At 39.6% G+C, this 19,683-nt stretch overlaps 2 protein-coding genes across 3 annotated transcripts; both read right to left on the reverse strand.

The window, feature by feature from the left end:
• Positions 1-33: 33 nt before the first annotated feature.
• On the reverse strand, positions 34-6,835 carry LOC109997693 (kelch-like protein 40a). The gene is made up of 6 exons (XM_020652272.3): positions 5,573-6,835; positions 5,304-5,464; positions 4,852-4,959; positions 3,177-3,362; positions 2,761-2,910; positions 34-422 (listed from the first exon to the last, which is right to left on the reverse strand). Exons 1-6 carry the CDS (start codon positions 6,707-6,709, stop codon positions 311-313), a joined length of 1,854 nt encoding a protein of 617 aa, XP_020507928.2. The 5' UTR covers positions 6,710-6,835; the 3' UTR covers positions 34-310.
• Positions 6,836-9,942: 3,107 nt separating this feature from the next.
• Positions 9,943-19,230, reverse strand: hhatla (hedgehog acyltransferase like, a). Of its 2 annotated transcripts, XM_020649041.3 has the most exons (13): positions 19,046-19,230; positions 17,911-18,038; positions 16,597-16,664; positions 16,368-16,481; positions 15,870-15,890; positions 15,427-15,621; positions 13,916-14,125; positions 13,551-13,722; positions 12,170-12,314; positions 12,026-12,061; positions 11,741-11,942; positions 11,495-11,636; positions 9,943-11,198 (listed from the first exon to the last, which is right to left on the reverse strand). In XM_020649041.3, the coding sequence occupies exons 2-13, from the start codon at positions 18,014-18,016 to the stop codon at positions 11,056-11,058; spliced, it is 1,554 nt and encodes a 517-aa protein (XP_020504697.2). In that variant the 5' UTR covers positions 18,017-18,038; positions 19,046-19,230; the 3' UTR covers positions 9,943-11,055. The 2 variants fall into 2 exon arrangements, with proteins under 2 accessions (XP_020504697.2, XP_020504706.2); XM_020649050.3 differs by lacking the exon at positions 15,870-15,890.
• Positions 19,231-19,683: the final 453 nt, after the last annotated feature.

The following is a 19,683-nucleotide window of genomic DNA, read 5'->3' on the forward strand; positions in this document are numbered from 1 at the left end:
AATAAAGAAAATGTAAAAGAAAAGACAAACACATTTACAAAGAAACATTTTAGCTTTATTATAAAATACATTTAGAGTGAAATTCAAACTGGATACAGTCACCTCTCCTACATACTCAGCACGTATATGTCTCCCCCTGCTGTAAATATAAGAAACAACAACTTGAAACGCTTTCTCTTCCTCACACATATAGTTGTTGCCCTGAAACATTTTTTGCACCTAAAGCCAATGTTTGTGCCAATGTCCAAAATGAGTACCCTCATGTTCTTGCTCATGTGACAACATTGGGTGTACAGCACCAACAGTTCAGTTATAACTTGGTGAGACGCAGAGTGTTGAGGCGCACTGGCAGGATAGTGGATCCCTCTGCGTAGCTTATCTCTCGCAAAATCCCGTTCCAGCTCTTCTCTGATTCATCATACCTGTGGGAAACATACATGTGACAGTGTGTTTAAACCTTACAGCACCATTTGATGTAATACGGTGAGAACACACAGTCAAGTCTCAAAGCACTTCAAGAAAGATTAGGACATGAAAGGCATTTTTCTGTTGGAGTAAGGCTGGTAGTTTAAGAACAACGATTTCAACAATTTCTATTGAAGTTTATTTTTCACCCTTTGAATGTCTACTGTACATTTAGCTTTAGTTGCATAATGATATCCCTGATTTACAGTATCGATTTCAACTTTTCATAGCAATGGCTCAATACTTAATACTAATAAGAAACAACAGCTGTGACTGTGATTTAATGGGAAAATACCACAACCTTAATACTAATACTGTATGTAACTTGAACGCAGAGGAGCAGATTTAAGGTTTTTGCATATTATTCTCATTTTCAAACTGTTTAAATAAGTGTCAGAGCTCTCAAAAACATTTCTGTGAAGTTTCTTGCTAAATCTCAACTCCAATCTTGTATTTGATCATGCCTATTAAACCCCTTTTAGTTCAGCCCTGGTCAGGAAAGACTGTATCCGTGTCTGTAGCTTTAAATACAGGTCAGCTGTGTTCGGCCACGCCCCTCTTGAAGGGCTTTGGTGACTCAGACTACCTTGCACCCTGTCCTATTGTTTACAGTGAGAAGGCAAAAAACAAACACCTAGCTGTTGGAGTGTCAACCACCTTGGGGGAGGGGTTACTGCCCTTTGTGATGTCATGAAGTGAAAATCTCAGAACAGCCTGTTTGAGCACACATTTTCTGAAAAGTGGAACAGGGAAAAGACGGAGAGGATGGACTTTTCTCATCATTGGGGGGTTCAGACAGACTAGGGACACTTATAAGTGTTCTGAAACCTTGGTAAAGTGTATTTTGTATATTACGTTGCCTTTAATGTTGTGATAACATTAATGTAACCTAATGAAACACATGGTTTTACATTATTCTAAATAAAGGGCTTATGTCGCAATACGATGATCTTTCTTAGTTATTTATGAAAAATGTTTTGATTATTTTTTTCAGGTAAAAGTTAATTTTGTTGGAAGACAAAAGGGACTGACTGCTGCTTGTTTTTTATTTTACTACAAGGTGAAGTTACTTTTTTTTTTACAGGAACAACTTTTGTCATTATTCTATACCTTCTTTGTGAATTGATGACTTTATTGCAAGCTATTCATGTAGGTAGAGATGTTATTATAACGTAATGCACTGATCTTGTAGGGGCGTGTGTGGCCTTTTTTTTAATTCTATTGTAAGTCTACTGTTGTTCTTTAGTTTCCTCATTTGGCAACAGATCTCACGAAAAGACCAAAACTAACAATGCACTGGTTTGTGTTCACTATAAAGACACAAACGTTTGAAACAAGTCACAGAAACTTCAGGTTTATTTTCAAACAGACTCAGTGATTCACAGTGGGCAGTGGGCAGTGTGGATCAGGTACACACAGGAGAAAACGATTTATTTTTGTGGGTCTATTTTCAGCAGCTGATTAATACACATGCGATGCTCGTGTGAACATGAAAAGAGCTCCATTACACAGACAAATAAGCTATGTGAGGCTTTGGTCACGCCTGTCTGTCAGTAAGTGGTTCATTTTTAAGGGGATTCATCAATGCATGTTTTTTTTTTTATTCTATCAGGTGTAATCGGTTAATTTGGTCTTAAACTCTATGACATATTTATTTATCCAAGTCTGTATGTTATTATATTGTAACTGATGAATAAATGGAGCAGGGCCTTGAAATCTGATTCGTCACCCCTGGAGCCAGAGGCGGGGAAATAAAATATATGGGCCGTGTATCAACAGGCTGCTTGTAGCTTGCTTCTCATTTGAATGTGACATTTATATGTCAGAAGTTAAAATTGTGACTTTTGATGAACATCTTCCTAAAGAATTAAGCAAAGACGATCTATATGTGTTGCCCCTCTATTGTGTTACTTTTGAAATGAATAAAAAATACCAAGGATGACATCATCTTTTTGATGTAGTTAATGTAGATATGACTAGAGGACAAAGAAAGAGTTTATGCTTTATACTAATTTGTTTTATTAAAAATACAAATGTTTTGTTCCATCCCTGCATAAGCCAGCACCCCAGTTGGGACAGTCCCACACCCCTGCATGGGGGTAGTAATATATATGTTGGGTAAAATCTTTCAGTTAAGCTAAAAACAGCCAAAAGATCTCTTGTTTACCACCTATTGATTATGAACAGTGTAATATTAAAGAAAGTCAAGATTTGGGGGCTACTCTCATATTTCAGTCATTTTGATCCCATTATAATTCCTCATAATTCATATCAAGTGAATGTAGGTGGTTGTACCTCCAGATGTCGGTCATCTCTGTGGGGACGGGCTTCTCGCTGGTCTCACTGGGCATCATGGCAAAACCCCCCAGAGCGTACAGAAAACCTCCCATCGAGATCAGACTGAGGGAACTGCGCTCCTGAGGGAACTCTGTGAACTCAGACCACCTGGAGTACAAGAGGACAATCACACACACACACACACACACACACACACACACACACACACACACACACACACTCACACACACACACACACACACACACACACACACAGAAGTGATGATGGTGTTAAATCTACTACTGTATTGTTGATTGACACCCACACAGGACAATGAGTGCTGTTTTATGATCTGTTGTTCACACTTGGGACAGATGCTTCACCTCATAACATGGACATAAAGTGGCTCATATAAAAAAAAACATATACTCACTTGTTGGTGGCGATGTCATAAACCTCCACAGAGCTGGTGAGACCGGAGTCTGTGACCCCCGTCATCACAAAGATCTGATCGTCATGGACCGTGATCCCAAACAGAGAGCGAGCCGTCTTCAGAGGAGCAAGGTCCTTCCACTCAAACTTAGTTGGGTTGTAGACACACATTCTCTTCATGCATTTCCTACAAAAAAAATAATAAACAAAGTTAACAAGTCACAAGGACTGCTCAGACTCCAAATCCATCAGGAACAAATTATTAACACAACTTTTCTTTTTGCTCTTTTAAAGAACTTCCTGTTTGCAATCATTTTGGTGCCCGCAGTGGACAAAGCTGTACCTCTTATGTCCTGTGCAGGCATAAGTAGTGTCTTTTTAAAAAATAAAGTAAATCTCAGACTTTTTACTCTTTAACTTTCAAATTCAAAATTTATTAAGAATCTCTGTAAAAACAAGAGAGTAAAAAGAAGAGGCTGTTCTTTCAGCATGCTGTTAATTGTTTGCCTGACACCAGCCCTGTGTCATCAGTTTCAGGCTTAAATAAAAACAACATGAAAAAGATCAATGTTGTTGCAGAGGGTCACGTTTGCTTATATACGTCGCATAGGAGACATCAGTGTTAATTTCATTTAATTTCATAACCAGTAAAAAATTCTGCAAAGGAGCTCTAAAGATCAACTATATAAATAAAGTAAAATAAGTTTTCAGCTGATTATGAAACAGGCTGACATCTTTAATAATGCCCTATAACTTACAACAAGACCATCAGAGACAAGACTGATCTTTTCAAAATTTTTATAGATGCTTAAAACCACAGTAAGAAAGCTAGGTGTCAGACAAGGTGATGTTGATACAGACTTTTGACCACTTTTCTACGGTAAAGATTCTCAAAGAGTGATACGATACAACAGAAGGATGAGATTTTTTGTGTGCGTTAAAAACACTAATCACGTAAAAAATTACAGAGATAAGATTTACCACTTTGTCAACAGGGGACGCCATAATAACACAAGCAGAAAGTTCCTCACAGGAGCTTTAAATGGAACGAGAGGGCATTGTGTGCCTAAAGATCCACCAGTGTCCGATAGAGCCAGCATATAAACTACAGCTATGAATGCATGACTTGTAAAGAATAATTAAAATGCTCAGAATAATTTTGCTGCACAGGTTTGCTTGGACATGAAACTATTATTTATTTTCATCCAGAAGCCTGAATCATAAAATTAGAGTTTTGTAGTTTAATGAAAGATATGAGCATTTAGGAGACAGAAAGGGTGTCACAAAAGATGCAGCTGCTTTATGAAAAATGTAGGGCCTGGTGTTTCTGGATTATGCTTCATAAAGACTGAATTAAAGTCAGCATACATCGGCTCCTGCTGCCTTGATTTTAGTTCCACATCTTTACAGAAGTGTGGTACTGAATCACTTGAGTACACCTTTAATACTGACTAATTAAATGAATCTCAAGCTTTGTGAAATCCAAATGGTACCTGTTGTTTTCAAAAGGAGTAACAGAGCAAACTAAAACATCATATGTAAAGGTTTTGGTTTGTTATACTGCACAGGTAAATTGGGAAACTTGTAACAGTAGTCATATTGTATAAATGAAGCCCTGAAGTCCATTTACAGATGGTAAAATAATATACAGTTTGTAGATTAAGAGTGAAACGTACTTGCTTTTAGACTTTCCTCCAATGACATAGATTAGACCTTTGTGTGATACGGTTCCATGTCCGTAAACTTCATAAGGCAAAGGGTCCGACTCTCCCCATTTGAATGACCTGTTACAGAAAGTAGGATAAATTATTAACGACCCTTTAGATGATGAAGGTGACTCTGTAGACCCATTTCCCAAAGGACACCACATAACTCAAGATTTGTTTATTTTGAATTTTCAGATTTCAAAGAATGATTAAGGTAAACAGTAGGCAAAAGATGCACCTTATAACAAATTAAAATACATTTAAATCCAAAGTCTGGAAAAAAACTTCTTTCATGAAGCATTTCAAATAAATAAATGTAATATCATGTAAATACTATCAATGCTTTTAATGTGAAAGGGCCTGAAACTTTTAAGTAAAACCCATCCCATAAAGTAAAAACGTGTCATATATTCAGGGCTTACTGTCTGTCGTAGATCATAACTGAGTCCAGGACGTGTTCCCCATCCTTCAGCTCCTTTCCTCCAACAACAAAGATAGAGTTTTCAGCTTCAGTCAGCCCAAACAGACAGCGAGGGCTCGGCTGTGACGGCATCCCCAACCATTCCGAACTCACCGGGTCAAACTGGGGAACAAAGCAAGACGTTGTGAGGATTCATGGGCGAGAAAATTTGGAAGCAGGTTTAAAGCATTTCTCACTTAGTGATAAATTGAAAGAAACATTTTGACCTACCTGTAGGAAGTAAGAGGTGAAGGGTTCATCTTTGTCCTCCTCGTTGAAGAGAAGTCCTCCAACAACAAACACCTGGTTCTGCTCGGTCGACAGGCTGCAGTGGTTCTTGGGGATTTCTGTCGACTCTGATACCACAAAGCATTCATTCCCGACTGGGTCATAGGCCACAGTCCCCGTGTCACTAATCATCAGTATTAAGTCTAATTCAAACATCCCAAAGCGAGGGTTGTTGTTGAGTATCCCCGGCAGGTACCCTTCCTCCTCCTCCTTATCCTCTTCCTCGTCTTCCTCTTCACTTCCTTCCCCCCCTTTAGCCCTGTCACTGCTCTGCTTCCTTGGCTTCGGGAGACGCCCTTTGTAGGCATCCTTGACGAGATCAAGGTCCTTCTTGAGCTCCTGGCTGAACTGTATATACTGATGACGCTCTACTTTCTCTTTGAAGTAATCCAGAGGTATGAGTCTGAAGCGTACGCAGTGCAGCAGCTCAGGCAGTTCTTTGACTCGGTTTGTCTCGTCGTGTTTGACCCAATCCATCACGGTCTCAAACACCTGCTCCTCTCGTTCCACGTTGAGGGCGTCTGAGGTGATGATGATGGCCAGCTCGCTTGGGCCCAGCTGCAGGAAGTCCTGGTCCCTGGCGACAACCTGGTAGCGTTCGCAGATGAACTCCCGAGCAGGCAGAGTGAGCCGGGGACAGTCCAGAAGGAGTCCCAATCTGAAGATCGCCAAGCAGTTCCCCAGAACAAGCTTCTCCTGGAGGTAGGACACGCACACGGAGAAGATGGAGGGGATCTGGTACATGTTAGCAACCATGAATATATCCTGCACATTCTGCTCTGTTAGACTAATGTCAGATGTGTACAAGTAGCGCAGGATCATCCCCATTACTCCTGGTTCTACATCTTTCAGGACAATCTCCCTCTTCTTGCTCTCCTCCAGGTCAGACAGAAACATGGCCTTGAAGAAGGGGCTGCTGGCTGCCAGAACCAAGCGATGGCAGGGATATTCCTTGTCCTGGATTTTGAGAACACAGTCCACAAACTTGTCATTCTCTAAGAGGTCACACAGTCCGTCCTGAAGCAGGGTCTGTTGGTACATCCGAGGCTGCTCCACCGGGTCTATAGTCAGGGCAGCCATCTTGTCCGATTCTCTTGGTCCTGGTTGGGCTCCCGTCTTACTCACTACAGCGCAGGACTGTAAGCGCTCACAGGGCGTCTCAGATGGCCAGGGATGGTCCACACGGGTTGGCTGGCTGGTGGCTGCAGCTGTCCAAGGCTGTCAGTCACTCTGTAAGTCAGGGGTATTTATAGACAGGACCCTCACAAAGAGGTGGATCCTGACTGCAGCACACAGACCCCCACAAACAGCTGAGTGACTAAGCGGGGGGGGGGGGGGGGGGGGGGGGGGGACACAACTCAACAGGAAGCCTGACATAAAGCTTTGGTATTTAACACATTTTGTCTCTGTGATCAAACACTAACATATATACTCTGGAAGATGAACCTTGAAATAAGCATAACCAGGAAATAGGGTTTTTATCTCTTGTTTTGTTTCCCTCTTAGTATCTGTCTGTTTTTCTTTTGTAATGGTAGACATTCGTTATTTTAGTTGCGTCATTTAACATGTTTTTATAACTGTTATACCATTTGAAAAATGTAAAAAAAAAAAAAATGTTTGGGGAAAAAACTCAACTGACATATTTAAAGTGAATAAAATGGCTACATGGACACTGAGCATTTAATAACAGTGCATTTATTGTTAGCAGTACAGGGCAGTGTTTACTGTTTATCGGCAACTGTAGTTCCTGGAAGATTAGCATGTTACATAATGAATCCCTCCTGAAACCAGAAATAGGCACAAACTCATGTTTTAAACGCACCAGGCATGGTCACAACACTTGATAGTATTGTTTAGTCACAACATCGTCATGAACCTTCATCAGGTTCAGACACAGACGCTGACACATTTCACTAGATATAACTCACTCTTCATTTATGCATAATGTTCCTTCCATTTACATCACTAGAGACTCCCAGAGAAAAGGACAATGGCAAAATAAATTCCAAAAAATTTAATCAAAACTACAATATAAATAGTATTTATTCTGTAGTTGTTTAAATAATAACACCAGTTACAAACAAAGTGGTTTGTAATGAAAATAAAAAATTCAGATAACCAGACAAATTGTCCTCATCAGTAATTTTAAACCCTGTGAAATAAATAAAAAATATGATACATTAGGAAGCCTTAAGTGTAAAGACATCCATTTTTATTTTTTTGTTTATTTACATAATTATCCTGAGATAACAACACTGGTTTTCCCACGATAACGAGTTAATTTCTCGAGATCTCAAGTAACCGTACCAGTATTCAACAGGTAGCTGTAAACAACAGTTACACCCGTTGGCTGACAATTTTGAAATCCATCCATCCATTATCTTTACCGCTACCCCCTTTTGAGGTTAAGTGGAGCAGATCGCAGTTGTCGTGGGTTGCAGGAGTACACCCTGGGCAGGTCGACAGTCAATCACAAGGCTTGAAAACTTGAAATGAAATGAAAAACACAAGTCCTATCCAGGGTTAGGAATCAAAACTGTTGTCAGATTACGTCCACCACTTTGCTTCATACAGACACAGAGAGTATTCTTCTCTTTTACTTCCAACTCTGACATGTGATGTAGATCATTATTTCTCAAGAGGGGTATGGGTTGTGCAATAGCGTCTTGATATTCTTATCTTTTCACTGATTATGTTGTATTTCATTTGGATCTTGTGCAATATGAGTAATGTGCAATATGCTGTATGTTGTTTGTGTAATATGTAGGTATTTTGCTAATTAGATTTTTGGCTTACAGATCGTCGTGCTGGGGATGATTTTAAATCAAGCCTTGTCGGTTTGTATGGAGTGGCTGCCCCTTGGTCTGTGGGGTTAACATGAGCTGACCCTTGGTCACCAGTGTTCACAGCGCCGAGCTCTCTGACAGCTAGTTTAGATTGAGTGTGTTGTTTGAATCAGTGCTTCATGAGTTTAGAGTTAGACAATAACCCACCACTATATTCTTGTCCTTTATCTTGAGAAGGAAAAACATTGTGGTATGCCGGAGAGAGAAAGCTCATGCCTTAATGATCATCAGCCATTGTGTGTGATAACTGCTGCTACATTCTTTCTCCCAGGATACCACTCTGGCGTTAGCGTAACATCGGATATTGATAAACATCAATCTTAGTAGTCAGCTATTCCGTAAAGTGTAACAAGTTCTTTTATTTTTCTGTAATTGAAACATTGTTTTCGAATTTTAAAATTAAGATCCACTGCTAGTTACTGCAAATAGTAGAGTAACAGTAATGCGTTACTAGGTAACGTGTTACTCCCAACACTGCTGTATGGAAGGCCGATTGAACATTTAATAGCTATCCTTGATATCAAAGCTCAGTTTCCTGTACTAGTGAGGTCTTTGACTGCACTAGTTTACTATTAAAACGCTAAAAGATTTACTAGTAAACTAGTAGACAACAAAAATTCATACATGTTAACTAGTAAGGTGAAAAATATCTACCTGTTAACTAGTAAACATTTTGAACCTCTCTAGTTAAAAAGTAAGGTTAGACTGAGTCAAACTAGTTCAACTATTAGTTAACTAGCGAACATTTTTGGTTTTGGTTTACTAGTAGACGCAAAATATATCTTACCAGTTAACTAGTAGGTATTTTTCACCTTACTGGTTAACATGTAGGAACTTTTGCTCTCTACTTGTTTACTAGTAAATCTTTTAGCGTTCTACTAGTAAACTAGTGCAGTCAAAGACCTCACTAGTACAAGAAACTGAGCTTTGATATCAAGGATATCTATTAAATGTTCAATCGGCTTTCCATACATCTTTTTTTTTAAATGATTTATCTTTGGGCTTTTTGTGTCTTTAATAGAGAGTTAGGACAGTGGATAGAGAAAAGAGAAAAAAAGGGAATTATGGAGAGATAGAGGGTCCTGGCATTCCATACTTCTGATGGTATTAACAATGGCTCTGCTCAAGTGAAGTGTCCCTGTAAACCATGACAATGTGAAAACGATCTTTCCAACAGCAGCACCCTGACACTGGAGCAGCTTAAGGGAATACAACTATTGTTAATTGTTAGTTAACAGATGAGGAAGATGACGATCGAGTTCCTTAAGAAAGCGTGTCATGAGACAGATCAAGTGAAAGCAGATGGGGCCTGGTTTGCAGGGATGTATATTTTCACGTGAACTACAATTTTGATCAAACTTGGCCATCTAGTGGTGAAAGAAGAAAATGTCTCATTATAGTACAAATTAAATCCAATACAGTGTTTATTAACTGATTAATGCATTTCAATCCATTTAAACCAAAAGAGATTTTTGAAATGTTTTAATGAAGACATGCTTACCAGAATAAAACATACTGACACAAAGGAAACTTAGAGCTTAACTTGTAAACTTTGTGATGAAGGAAAAAAACGTGTTTAAAGTAACATCTTTAATCTTTAAATTAAACACCCTTTCATAATACCCTACAAAGAATAAAAGGTAGTAGTCTGTGCATTCAGGTCCTCTCTCAGCCTTCTGCACTGAGGGCACACAGCAGCTTTTAGTGACAGGCAGGAGGAGTCTGAGTGGGCCGATCGCCTTTCACAGCGACAGAGGGCCTGGATCATGTGAAAGAGGGTGGAGGAAGACATGACCAAATGTCACACAAACAGCAAATCTTATTTTGTACAGTAAAGCTGTCAAGACGGTTGAACTACATTCAATCTTTCGCAATCCTAGGAGGTCCAGTACATTCTTAATCCCCTCTAAAATAGACTCTCCTTGACATAATGACTTGTATATTAGCTAGGTGACAGTAGAGTAAATATACTGTACACTTGCAGCACCAAACTTTTATTGTCTTCATAGCACTCATGTGTCCCTGACTTTAAGATTCTTAAAGTTTTGAACCCTTTCAGTGTTGTTAACATCATGTAGATTGGGATGTAATGTGTGTAAGGCAAATTAAGACACTGTCTGACAGAAGAAAAATCCTGTCACTCAGAATATGATTAAAAAAAGGGTCTAAGAAAAAACTGAAACTGATCACAGGAAACAACCACACAGAGCAAAGTAGTTGTTCCTTTACAATACTGCATGTCCTTAAATTTACTTTTATGTTTAGCCTCATTCATGTTAGGCAGGCCTTCCTTTAGTTAAACAATTTTTAGTTGAGATAAAATACAAAATGCACATTCGGTTGGTTTGTGCCAAAGGACGTGGTGATTGTCTACAGCAAGTGCACTTGAGGATTTCTTTTCACAGTTCAAAACATTGCCTCGCTTCTGACAAACAAAAGCAAAAACAGGCTTGTGAACATTATAGATGTCGACTGAATGTTACAGTCAGATTCGGTGTGGTTCGCAAGGCCGAGGACGGAGCAATGTGAGGGAGGGGCTGTCGACCGTGAAGTCAGTGAAAGTCCGCTTTCTCTGTCTGTTTACTCGGCTTTTTCTTTGCCTCCGTCTTCTGGCTTCACGGGCTCCGGCTCCTCCAGCAGGGCTTGTTGTCTCTCACTCTCCTTCACCACCTGCACGCCACAGTAGGTCACGAGTAACACTGAGAGGGTGGACAGAGGGAAACCTGGGAGTGAAACGCAGAAAAGAAGAGAGAGGAAAAGGAGAAGAAAGAGCATTAGACAAGTAGGATTTTAAAGGGACATCATGTCAGTTCTCTCTCTGATTAAGATTCTTTTATTCTCTGTGAAAGAAACCATCAAAAGAGGATGCTGTGTTTGTGTTGTTGTGTATGTGATATCAGGAGGATGGGGCGCCCTGAGATTCTGTTTCTTTTGATGTTGGCTGTTTTGCTCTTGCTTAAACTAGAAGTGACAAGAAGCCTTAGTTGTACTTTCATAATATGCTCTTCATGTTTCCTACCTTTGAAAATCAGCCGTCTTCCCACCAGTTTGGCAAACTCCAAACTGTTCAGAGCGAGAACATTGTAGAGGACGATGGCCCAGAAGTTGGCCGCATTGAACACACCTCGGATCCTGCGCGACATGGCTTCACCCATTGCACCCTTAATATAACGCAGAAGTGTGTTTGTTAAGTAATGTGGCACAGAATGACATACTGCATGAGAGTGTGTGAAAAGAGAGTGGTCTTCAGCTCAGTGTCTCTCACCTCTATGGTAGAAAATGGAGGCAGGGAGAAGAACTTGGCAACCCACAACTCAAAGTTGAGGCCGAAGCAGTTGAAGAAGGACCAGATATAGACCAGCTGACACGGGCCCAGCCACAGAGTGGTGATGGCGAAGGTGCAGATGGTTGCCAGGAGCTCCTTAAAGATTTTATCGTGGTCCCCACCGATGAAGTCATAAACATACCTGCAAAAATGACAACTCATATTTCATTTGCTTCTATGCACTGTATAGGACATAAACAGATGCTATGTGATCTAAACACTCACTTGCACAGCCAGTCGTTGATGCCTCTGTCAAAGTGCCTAAAAAAACAGACATTTTCAATGTTAAAATTTATCTCAATTTTATGGTTGACATGGTCAACAAAGAAACTACACGATAAAAATAAAAAGACTGAAAACTACACGTACGTTTCAGCAAAGACATAGAGCTTGGTGATACACTTGGGGGGCTGAGGAGGGTCCAGGTGATCCAGTGTAGACACGGTGTTGATGACTCCAAACATCATGGCTGCTTTCACCCAGTCATACACCAGGTTGGAATAAGCCAAACCAGCTGCAAAGGAACACATGGAAACAAAAGGCTGTACAGTGGCAGTTTGTATAAATAGTAAATGTCAGGTGAAAGTGATGCAGTAAGCCTTTTGGTAAATATTGAATGTTAGAAAGTTCACGGCCACATGTTGACAGTTGCAAAGTTTAATGACATGTTTTTTTTTTTTGGTAAAAGTTTCAATGTGGGTGGTTAACAAGAATCTGACTGATATATCACCTCACAGATATTAACAGTAGATATTGGCCAACAAATAAATAAATATATATATATATATATATATATATATATATATATATATTAGTTAGAATAAAATAGAAAGCAATGGTTAGGGTGATTTATAAAGTTTATTAAATAAATGGGACGTGTATGCAGAGAATCCCAGCTGAGCAGATGGAGGATAGCACTAGAAATGTTGGACATTTTTATGTATAGTGTATAATGTTCATTATTCTTTGATAAAATTATTCATATATAATGCTGTCATCTGTGAACCTTTGCATTGTTATTTGAATCCAAAAATTGCACACAATGCAAAAAATGCAATGCCCATCAAAAAGTCCTATTTATTCCAGCTCAAATATTGAATTCCTAAAATCATATTTTACTTTAGTAATCCAGAGGGAAATTGAACTATACTCTCTGTTATAGTAAGATACACTATACACATAGGCTTGAAAGCACAAACAGGACCTAGACATGCATATGCAGAGAGATGTCAGAGTGAGGGGGCTGCACCAGGACTGGTGCCCAGAGCAGTAAGGGTTTAGTGCCTTGCACAGGGGCACTTCACCAGTGCCTGGGAAGTGAACTGGCACCTCCAACCAAGTCTAATTCTATACTTTGTCCGTACTGGTACTTTATCCGGCGACCGTCCAGTTTGTGACCTGAATCCTTACAGACTGAGCTACTCCGGCTTCTTAAAAATGCTATCAGCATTTGTCTTGAAAATCCCAAATCAGTCGGGCTCGATTTACACTATTCCAAATGTTTCTCTGCTTTTAGCCAAGTATCCAAAAGGAGGTTAAATGTGACACAATCAATTTGTTTGGGCTTTTTTTTAATCTTTAGGCTTTATCTTTTTTAATTTCCAATTGGCAAAATAAACTCAATGATCTACAATGATAATGTCAAAGCCTTATAGTCTCTTAATTGTCTTATAAAAGATAAAAATGCGTATATGTAAAAACTAAATATGTACCAGACTTACTATTCTCACACACAGTTGGTTAAACTCACCCAGACACCAGTCGGACAGCTTGGAAACCAGCTTCATGTCAGTAGGGATTGTCAGGATGTAGAGGTAGTGGAAGAAGACGTCCACCACCAGAATCCCTCCAAGATGCAACAAAGCCTTGGTGGTGATGTTCCACATCTCTCTCTCCTTACGCGTCAGCTGGGTGTTGTTCGCCTGTGGAATCAAAAGTTTTCACTCGACAAGCCATTGTTGTTGTTTTTAAATAGTTTTTTTTACTGTTACCGTCCCAGAAAAAATATATTTCTTGAAGTGATATTGTCAAACTTGACATGGCTGCTCACATTTCGCTCACTTTAATTCTTTCCTCTCGTCAATCAACATTTTCAGATGAATCTTAAACCCTCACCTGGACATGATACTTATCGAAGGTCATGATGGGTCCAAAGAAGAAGAAGGGGAGGTAGAAGTTGTATTTCAGCAGGTCACAGAAAGTGTAGTTTCCGTCCTTCTTCTCACAGTTCTCTAAAGCGAAGCTCATACAGCGCATGATGCTGAAGCCACAGCCTCCGTAAAACAGGATGTCTTGCAGGTCAAAGGAGCCGGTCACTAAGGATTCCTGAAAAGGAGGTGAGAGTTATTCTGAGGCTCAAACATCATCATTATGAATATGGACGATGTCTCTTCAGTAGTATCACCGTCAATCAGTATGGCTGTTGCATAGCAAATCAAGCACTTTAAATAACACACCTGCACCATCTTCTATAGGATATATAACCATTAGCCTCATTCCAAGAGAGGTAGGAGCAACACTTTACATAGAAAATAATATCACAATATGATAACATTGTATTAAGGCTAATGTAGTCGTTATTAGTTTAACATCAAACTTCCTGTTTTTTTTTCCACTTTCTGAACTCTCTGTTTGTGTCGATTTAGCAACCCATTTGGACAAGGAGGTACCTTTCACCTCTTCGTTGATTTCGTCCTGTACATTTATAAGTAGCGTTTTTTAACTAATTAAATCCTAATTTAATATAACAGTCAAATGTTTGACTATTTGAGAATCTTATCTGAGGAAACTGTTCAAATAAAAGGCTGTTTCATCCTTTAATCTCCTCATCTGACACCTACAGAGCAGAGGTTTCAGGTATTAAAATAATCAGTCTTAATGCTGGTGGTCTCAGTGCTTTTGAAGCTTAAAATTGACATACTATGTATACATGTATTAATTTTTGTACATATTTGCACCTTTTTCATTTAATCAAAGGTATTTTTTATTCTCGCCGATATAACATAATATTAGTTTAAACCTTTCCAGTCTGTTTTCTTTTTATTTACAGTATTTCATTTTTAAAAGTAAGAAGGTTCATGTCTCAGCCTGTCTCTAGTGCTGCTGTAATATAAAAATTACCCCTCATGGCAGTCAGTGATGTCACTCCTCAACACATTCAGGGTCCTTTAAAGTGTCTGTTAAATAGAAGTTAAGTAAAGCTGATGAGGGAGATGAAAGCGCTTTGGTAAATATTGTCAAATAGCTGTAAGGACTAATTCTACATTAATAACGTAAAGGTTTCTTTGGGGGGGGGTTAAGTAGAGCCAATCAGATACATCAATAACAGATAGAAGTTATATATGTAATAACAACAGATACAAATGTAATTGAATGATTGCTATATGTCTACAGTTTAAACTCTAACTGAATGTTATGATGGTTTTTCAGCAGGATGTTTTTTTTTACTTTTGACTGTCCAAACCTTTGCACTTTACTGCATTGTCTTATTCACTGGTCTTTCTGCATTGTATCAATTATATCATTTTCTAATGGTAACCTCCTTGGCGCAGAATTGCCTTTAAAAGCATCCTCCTGGTCTTTAAAGTTCATAAGACCCTAAAACAGACACTTCTACAAGTACTCACCTGCCAGGAGTTATAAGGCTCCAGCTTGATGGAGGCTAGTGTGGCCAGGCCGGCCGCAAAGCTCAACCACTTGCTCTTGACCAGAGCGACACTGTAGAGGATGATGCAGTGAGACAGAACCAGAGCTATGAAGGTCCAGCCCATCGTCACCAGGACCGCCAAACCCCCATACACACCAAAGATCAAGGATCTGTGCTGTGGGGAAAGAGGAGCCAGCGTCAGTGTGAGCTCATGATGCCTCTACTATTCATCATGTATAATCCCACACACATGAAGAGTGCTGTTAGTTCAAGAACACACACACCACAATAGAAAATCATCAGGATGGAATGATTACATTGTGTCTGTTAGTAAAATACGATATTATCCATTTATGTTTTTGATGAAGGATTAAATGAAACACGTGACAAATGGTATAAAATTCACAAGTTTATTAATGTTACCTTACATCCTTCTATACCAATCTTCATTGTACGCATGAAACAAGACAGAAAACATGTTTAAAACATACTGAATTGTTTTAAAAATGTCAAAATATTTACATGAAGGATTGACTGGTTCTCTCTACACAGAACGGAAGTCATGCTCATGCAGCAAGGCAACAGTATGATAGGTTTTAGGGTAAAAGAACAACAAGTGATTTTGGTTTCAGCAGAAAAGGAAAGACTGACATTGAATCAGACTGAGAAGAATACCAGTCCAGGGCTTTGTGTTCACAGCAGTACATTGCATTTTTGCCTTCCACATATGAAAGGAAATTCCATGTTCGTCCTTGTCTTTTGCAAAATGTGTGTTAAAGCTCAAACACATGCACACATCACTCACAGATAATACATAAATATTGAATAGACACAGTTACACATTGTAGCAGACATGCAGTTTTACCTGTATGCACTCAGATTACCGTGCTAGCTCATGGACATGCACACTCATGCACGCACCTTTGGAGCTATCAGGGTGAATATCTTGGCAAAGATAACGTGACCGGCGAGAGCAAAAAGGATGTGGTTACGGAAAGTAGAGAACCACATCATCCACTCAAAGTCCGCAACATCCTGTGGGGCAAAAAACAAAAGATGCATTAATAACAAACACTCTGTGTTCGCATCTGTAAGTCCATTTATAGAACACAACGAGATATGTTGAAGGATTATTTATGAGCAAACTTACCATTTTCCTGCCAAAGTAATGCCATCCTGGTTTCACGCTTTCCTTGAAGGCCTTTCTGTTTACACTCTCTGAATGAAATAAAAAACATTATATTTATCAAACAAAACATAATAAACCGTGCACTTCAAAAACATTAATTCAATAATGACTGACCATATATGGTTCAAGGTTGAGTTCTTTTTCACTAAGATTTATCGCAGCTTCAATTTTTTAGGGTCAAATGTGAACATCTTTGGTGTAATTGTTGGATTATTCTGAGGGATTTAAAGGTGTTAGAGCTCATTCAACCCATTTTGATCATTTCAAATATTACATAAAGTACTCATAGTGAAGTGTTTCTATTTTGGACGCTGACACAACTACACTCACACTTTCCTCACCTGGTTTTAGGAGATTAGTTCACTCTTTACCCTGAATGAAACACTCAAACAGAACGGCTGGAAATAACAATATTAAACACACTACAACAAAAGATATCGCCACACCCTCTTATAGTACTTCCTCCTGCTCTGCCTGATCACACTAATAGCCGTGAAAAAGGAAATAAAAATGTGAGGGTCGGTCAGAGAAAGCCTCTTACTCCTTGGAGCGCAGCCAGGCTTCTATTACAGAGCTACTGTAGCGTGCAAGACCTGAGCAGCATTAAAGCCCCAAGACTGAGCGTCCAAAAATGGACATTTCAAGACACAGAGAGTAACTCCTGAAGAAAGACAATCAGGACAGAACAGTGACCGACAACAACACGGTCCTGAAAACCTCTGTGCTCAGACAGTGACAGACTGTACCACTCACTGGATTACACTCAGAGCATTCAAATCAGTGAGTTAGGAGGACAGTTTCAACGTTTTATTGTGTGGAGACATGCACACATTGGGTCAGTGTCTCTGAGTTGTAGACTGAGAAATCTCTATCATAAAAATAATTACAATCTAATTAGAGCGTCTTTAAACGGTCCTCATACTAATATGAATATGCAGGAATTCCTCAGGGTGGTGGTGTCTCTTTTAATCAGCTAAATGTGATCTGCTCAGAGCAGTTTTAGGTTAAATAGAGCAGAGTGTGGCATGACACTTGTGTAATAAGTTCTTGTCTCTACATGTTAAGTTTTATTTGAATTAGAAGTGTTTCCTGGAGTGTTTTTCTGTTCATAAAAGTAGATACAGCTCCGGAGCAGCTGCCCAAAAAGCATCATTCAACCTGACTTTGATGGATACAAGTGGATTACATTCCAGCATTTCGTTATCGATTTTAAACTGAGTTACATCAACAGTGTGGCATGTGCTTTGGACAATTCTTGACATGTCGAGCACTCACCACTTGAAGCCTCGAGTATCCAACTGCCTGCCCATATCAAGGCCCCGACGAGAACGACTCTGTAGAGATACAGCTCATATCTGGGGAGGGCAGCCTTGATCCCCATGGTGAATCTGCACACTGGAAGCCTAATGGGTAAAAAAAAAGCAATCAGCTGCATGTTATCCGACATGACTGAAGGCAAACAGCAAAGAAAAAAAAACATTTGGAACCAGATATGAAAGATCAAAAATATGTTGGTTTTTTTGTGTGTTTATCAAGCTTGGTTGAACCTGTGTTTAGAGGATGATGTTCAGATTCGATTGATTGAGAGGAAAATGTTTCTTTAATTGAATCCGAGACATTACGGTGAAGGCATTCCCAACATGCTTTGCATTAAGAGTGTGTGGGCTATGGTATAATAATGTGACTCATGTTTCAGACCTTGATTTTCACAACAAAACATAAAAGGTTTTGAGGCTTATGTCACTGTGGGGTTTTTACATGCAACACTTTCTCAAGCCAAATGGAACAACACCTACAATTTAGAACAGGTTCCTCATGGCAGAGACGGACAGAGGTGTTTGAAAGAGGTGGCATTTCACTAATAAGCCTTTAGGATCCACAGGGCAGTGACTTAAATAGGACTGCAGAGGAATCAGCACCGTCAGCTGCGCAACCCTACCTCTCCTTCCTATTATAGCTCTTGCAGTTGGTCTGCTGTACAGCAGGGCAGCTGCAGTGCTATGTGATCTGAGGCGCTGGGGAATCACTTCACAGAATATTTAGCCCTGACTGGAATGACCAAGAATGGTTCATCAGAGTAACAAAACAGATAGACAGCTCGTTTTCTGTGAGAACAATATGCTACACTTACACCTTGATGAGTGTGTTGGGGTTTGAGTGTGTGTCAGGCTCAGAAAGTTAAAGGAGTTGGACTAACAACTTGTCCATGCCTAGATGTAACCATGGCTAAGCAGGACCCCAGCAAAGCCTCCTGCATACAAATAGAGGATTACTGTTTCACTGCCCATGCACACAGAGCTGGTTACACAAAGGTTTTTTTTACATTGATGTTTCTGCACACTTTTATGTTTAAACCTATATATAGCCTATACATTTATTTTATTTTTTAAATACATTTGTTTTTACTAACCTTGTATCCGCTTCACACTGTCAAGATGAGCAGCAGTGTTTACAGCCCGACTCTTCTCTACAGGAATAAATGAAAGAAAAGAGGGCTGGCCGTGGTTTTCTAATTCATCCGTCTTTTGTCGCTACCGCTCCTTACGATCACCAGCCTCGGCCAGTCGGGATGTTGCGGACTCAACGAAAGGAGGAGGAGGTGGAGGAGGAGGAGGAGGGGGAGGGGGATATATTTATCCTTCACTACGGCACCGCAGTGAGGGGTGGTCCACAGCGCGCCCATCAAACCTTACTGGAGCGAACAAACACACTGGGACAAATGGTTAATATGAGGAAGAAAGCACCGCCCTGCAACAAAAGGATCCGACAATATCTCAGTGATGCAACATATCGCTGATATCATACACGTGAACTAGGACATGAAAATGTGTGTGTGTTTTGAAATTGAATTAGGACTTAACTGATTTATAATGACTGACAGCTGAAAATATATATATATATTTTTTTACTATAGGCCTTAATTCTTGAGTTAATGGTAATATTCATGCATGTGTCTTGCTGTAAAGTACTGTAAAGACTCTCATTCAAGTAATGAGAGTCAGCTGTACAACACCTCACTGGTATGGCAGGAGAAAAGCAAACTCTGGA

Source organism: Labrus bergylta, chromosome 4 (genome assembly GCF_963930695.1).
Source record: "Labrus bergylta chromosome 4, fLabBer1.1, whole genome shotgun sequence".
NCBI lineage: Eukaryota > Metazoa > Chordata > Actinopteri > Labriformes > Labridae > Labrus > Labrus bergylta.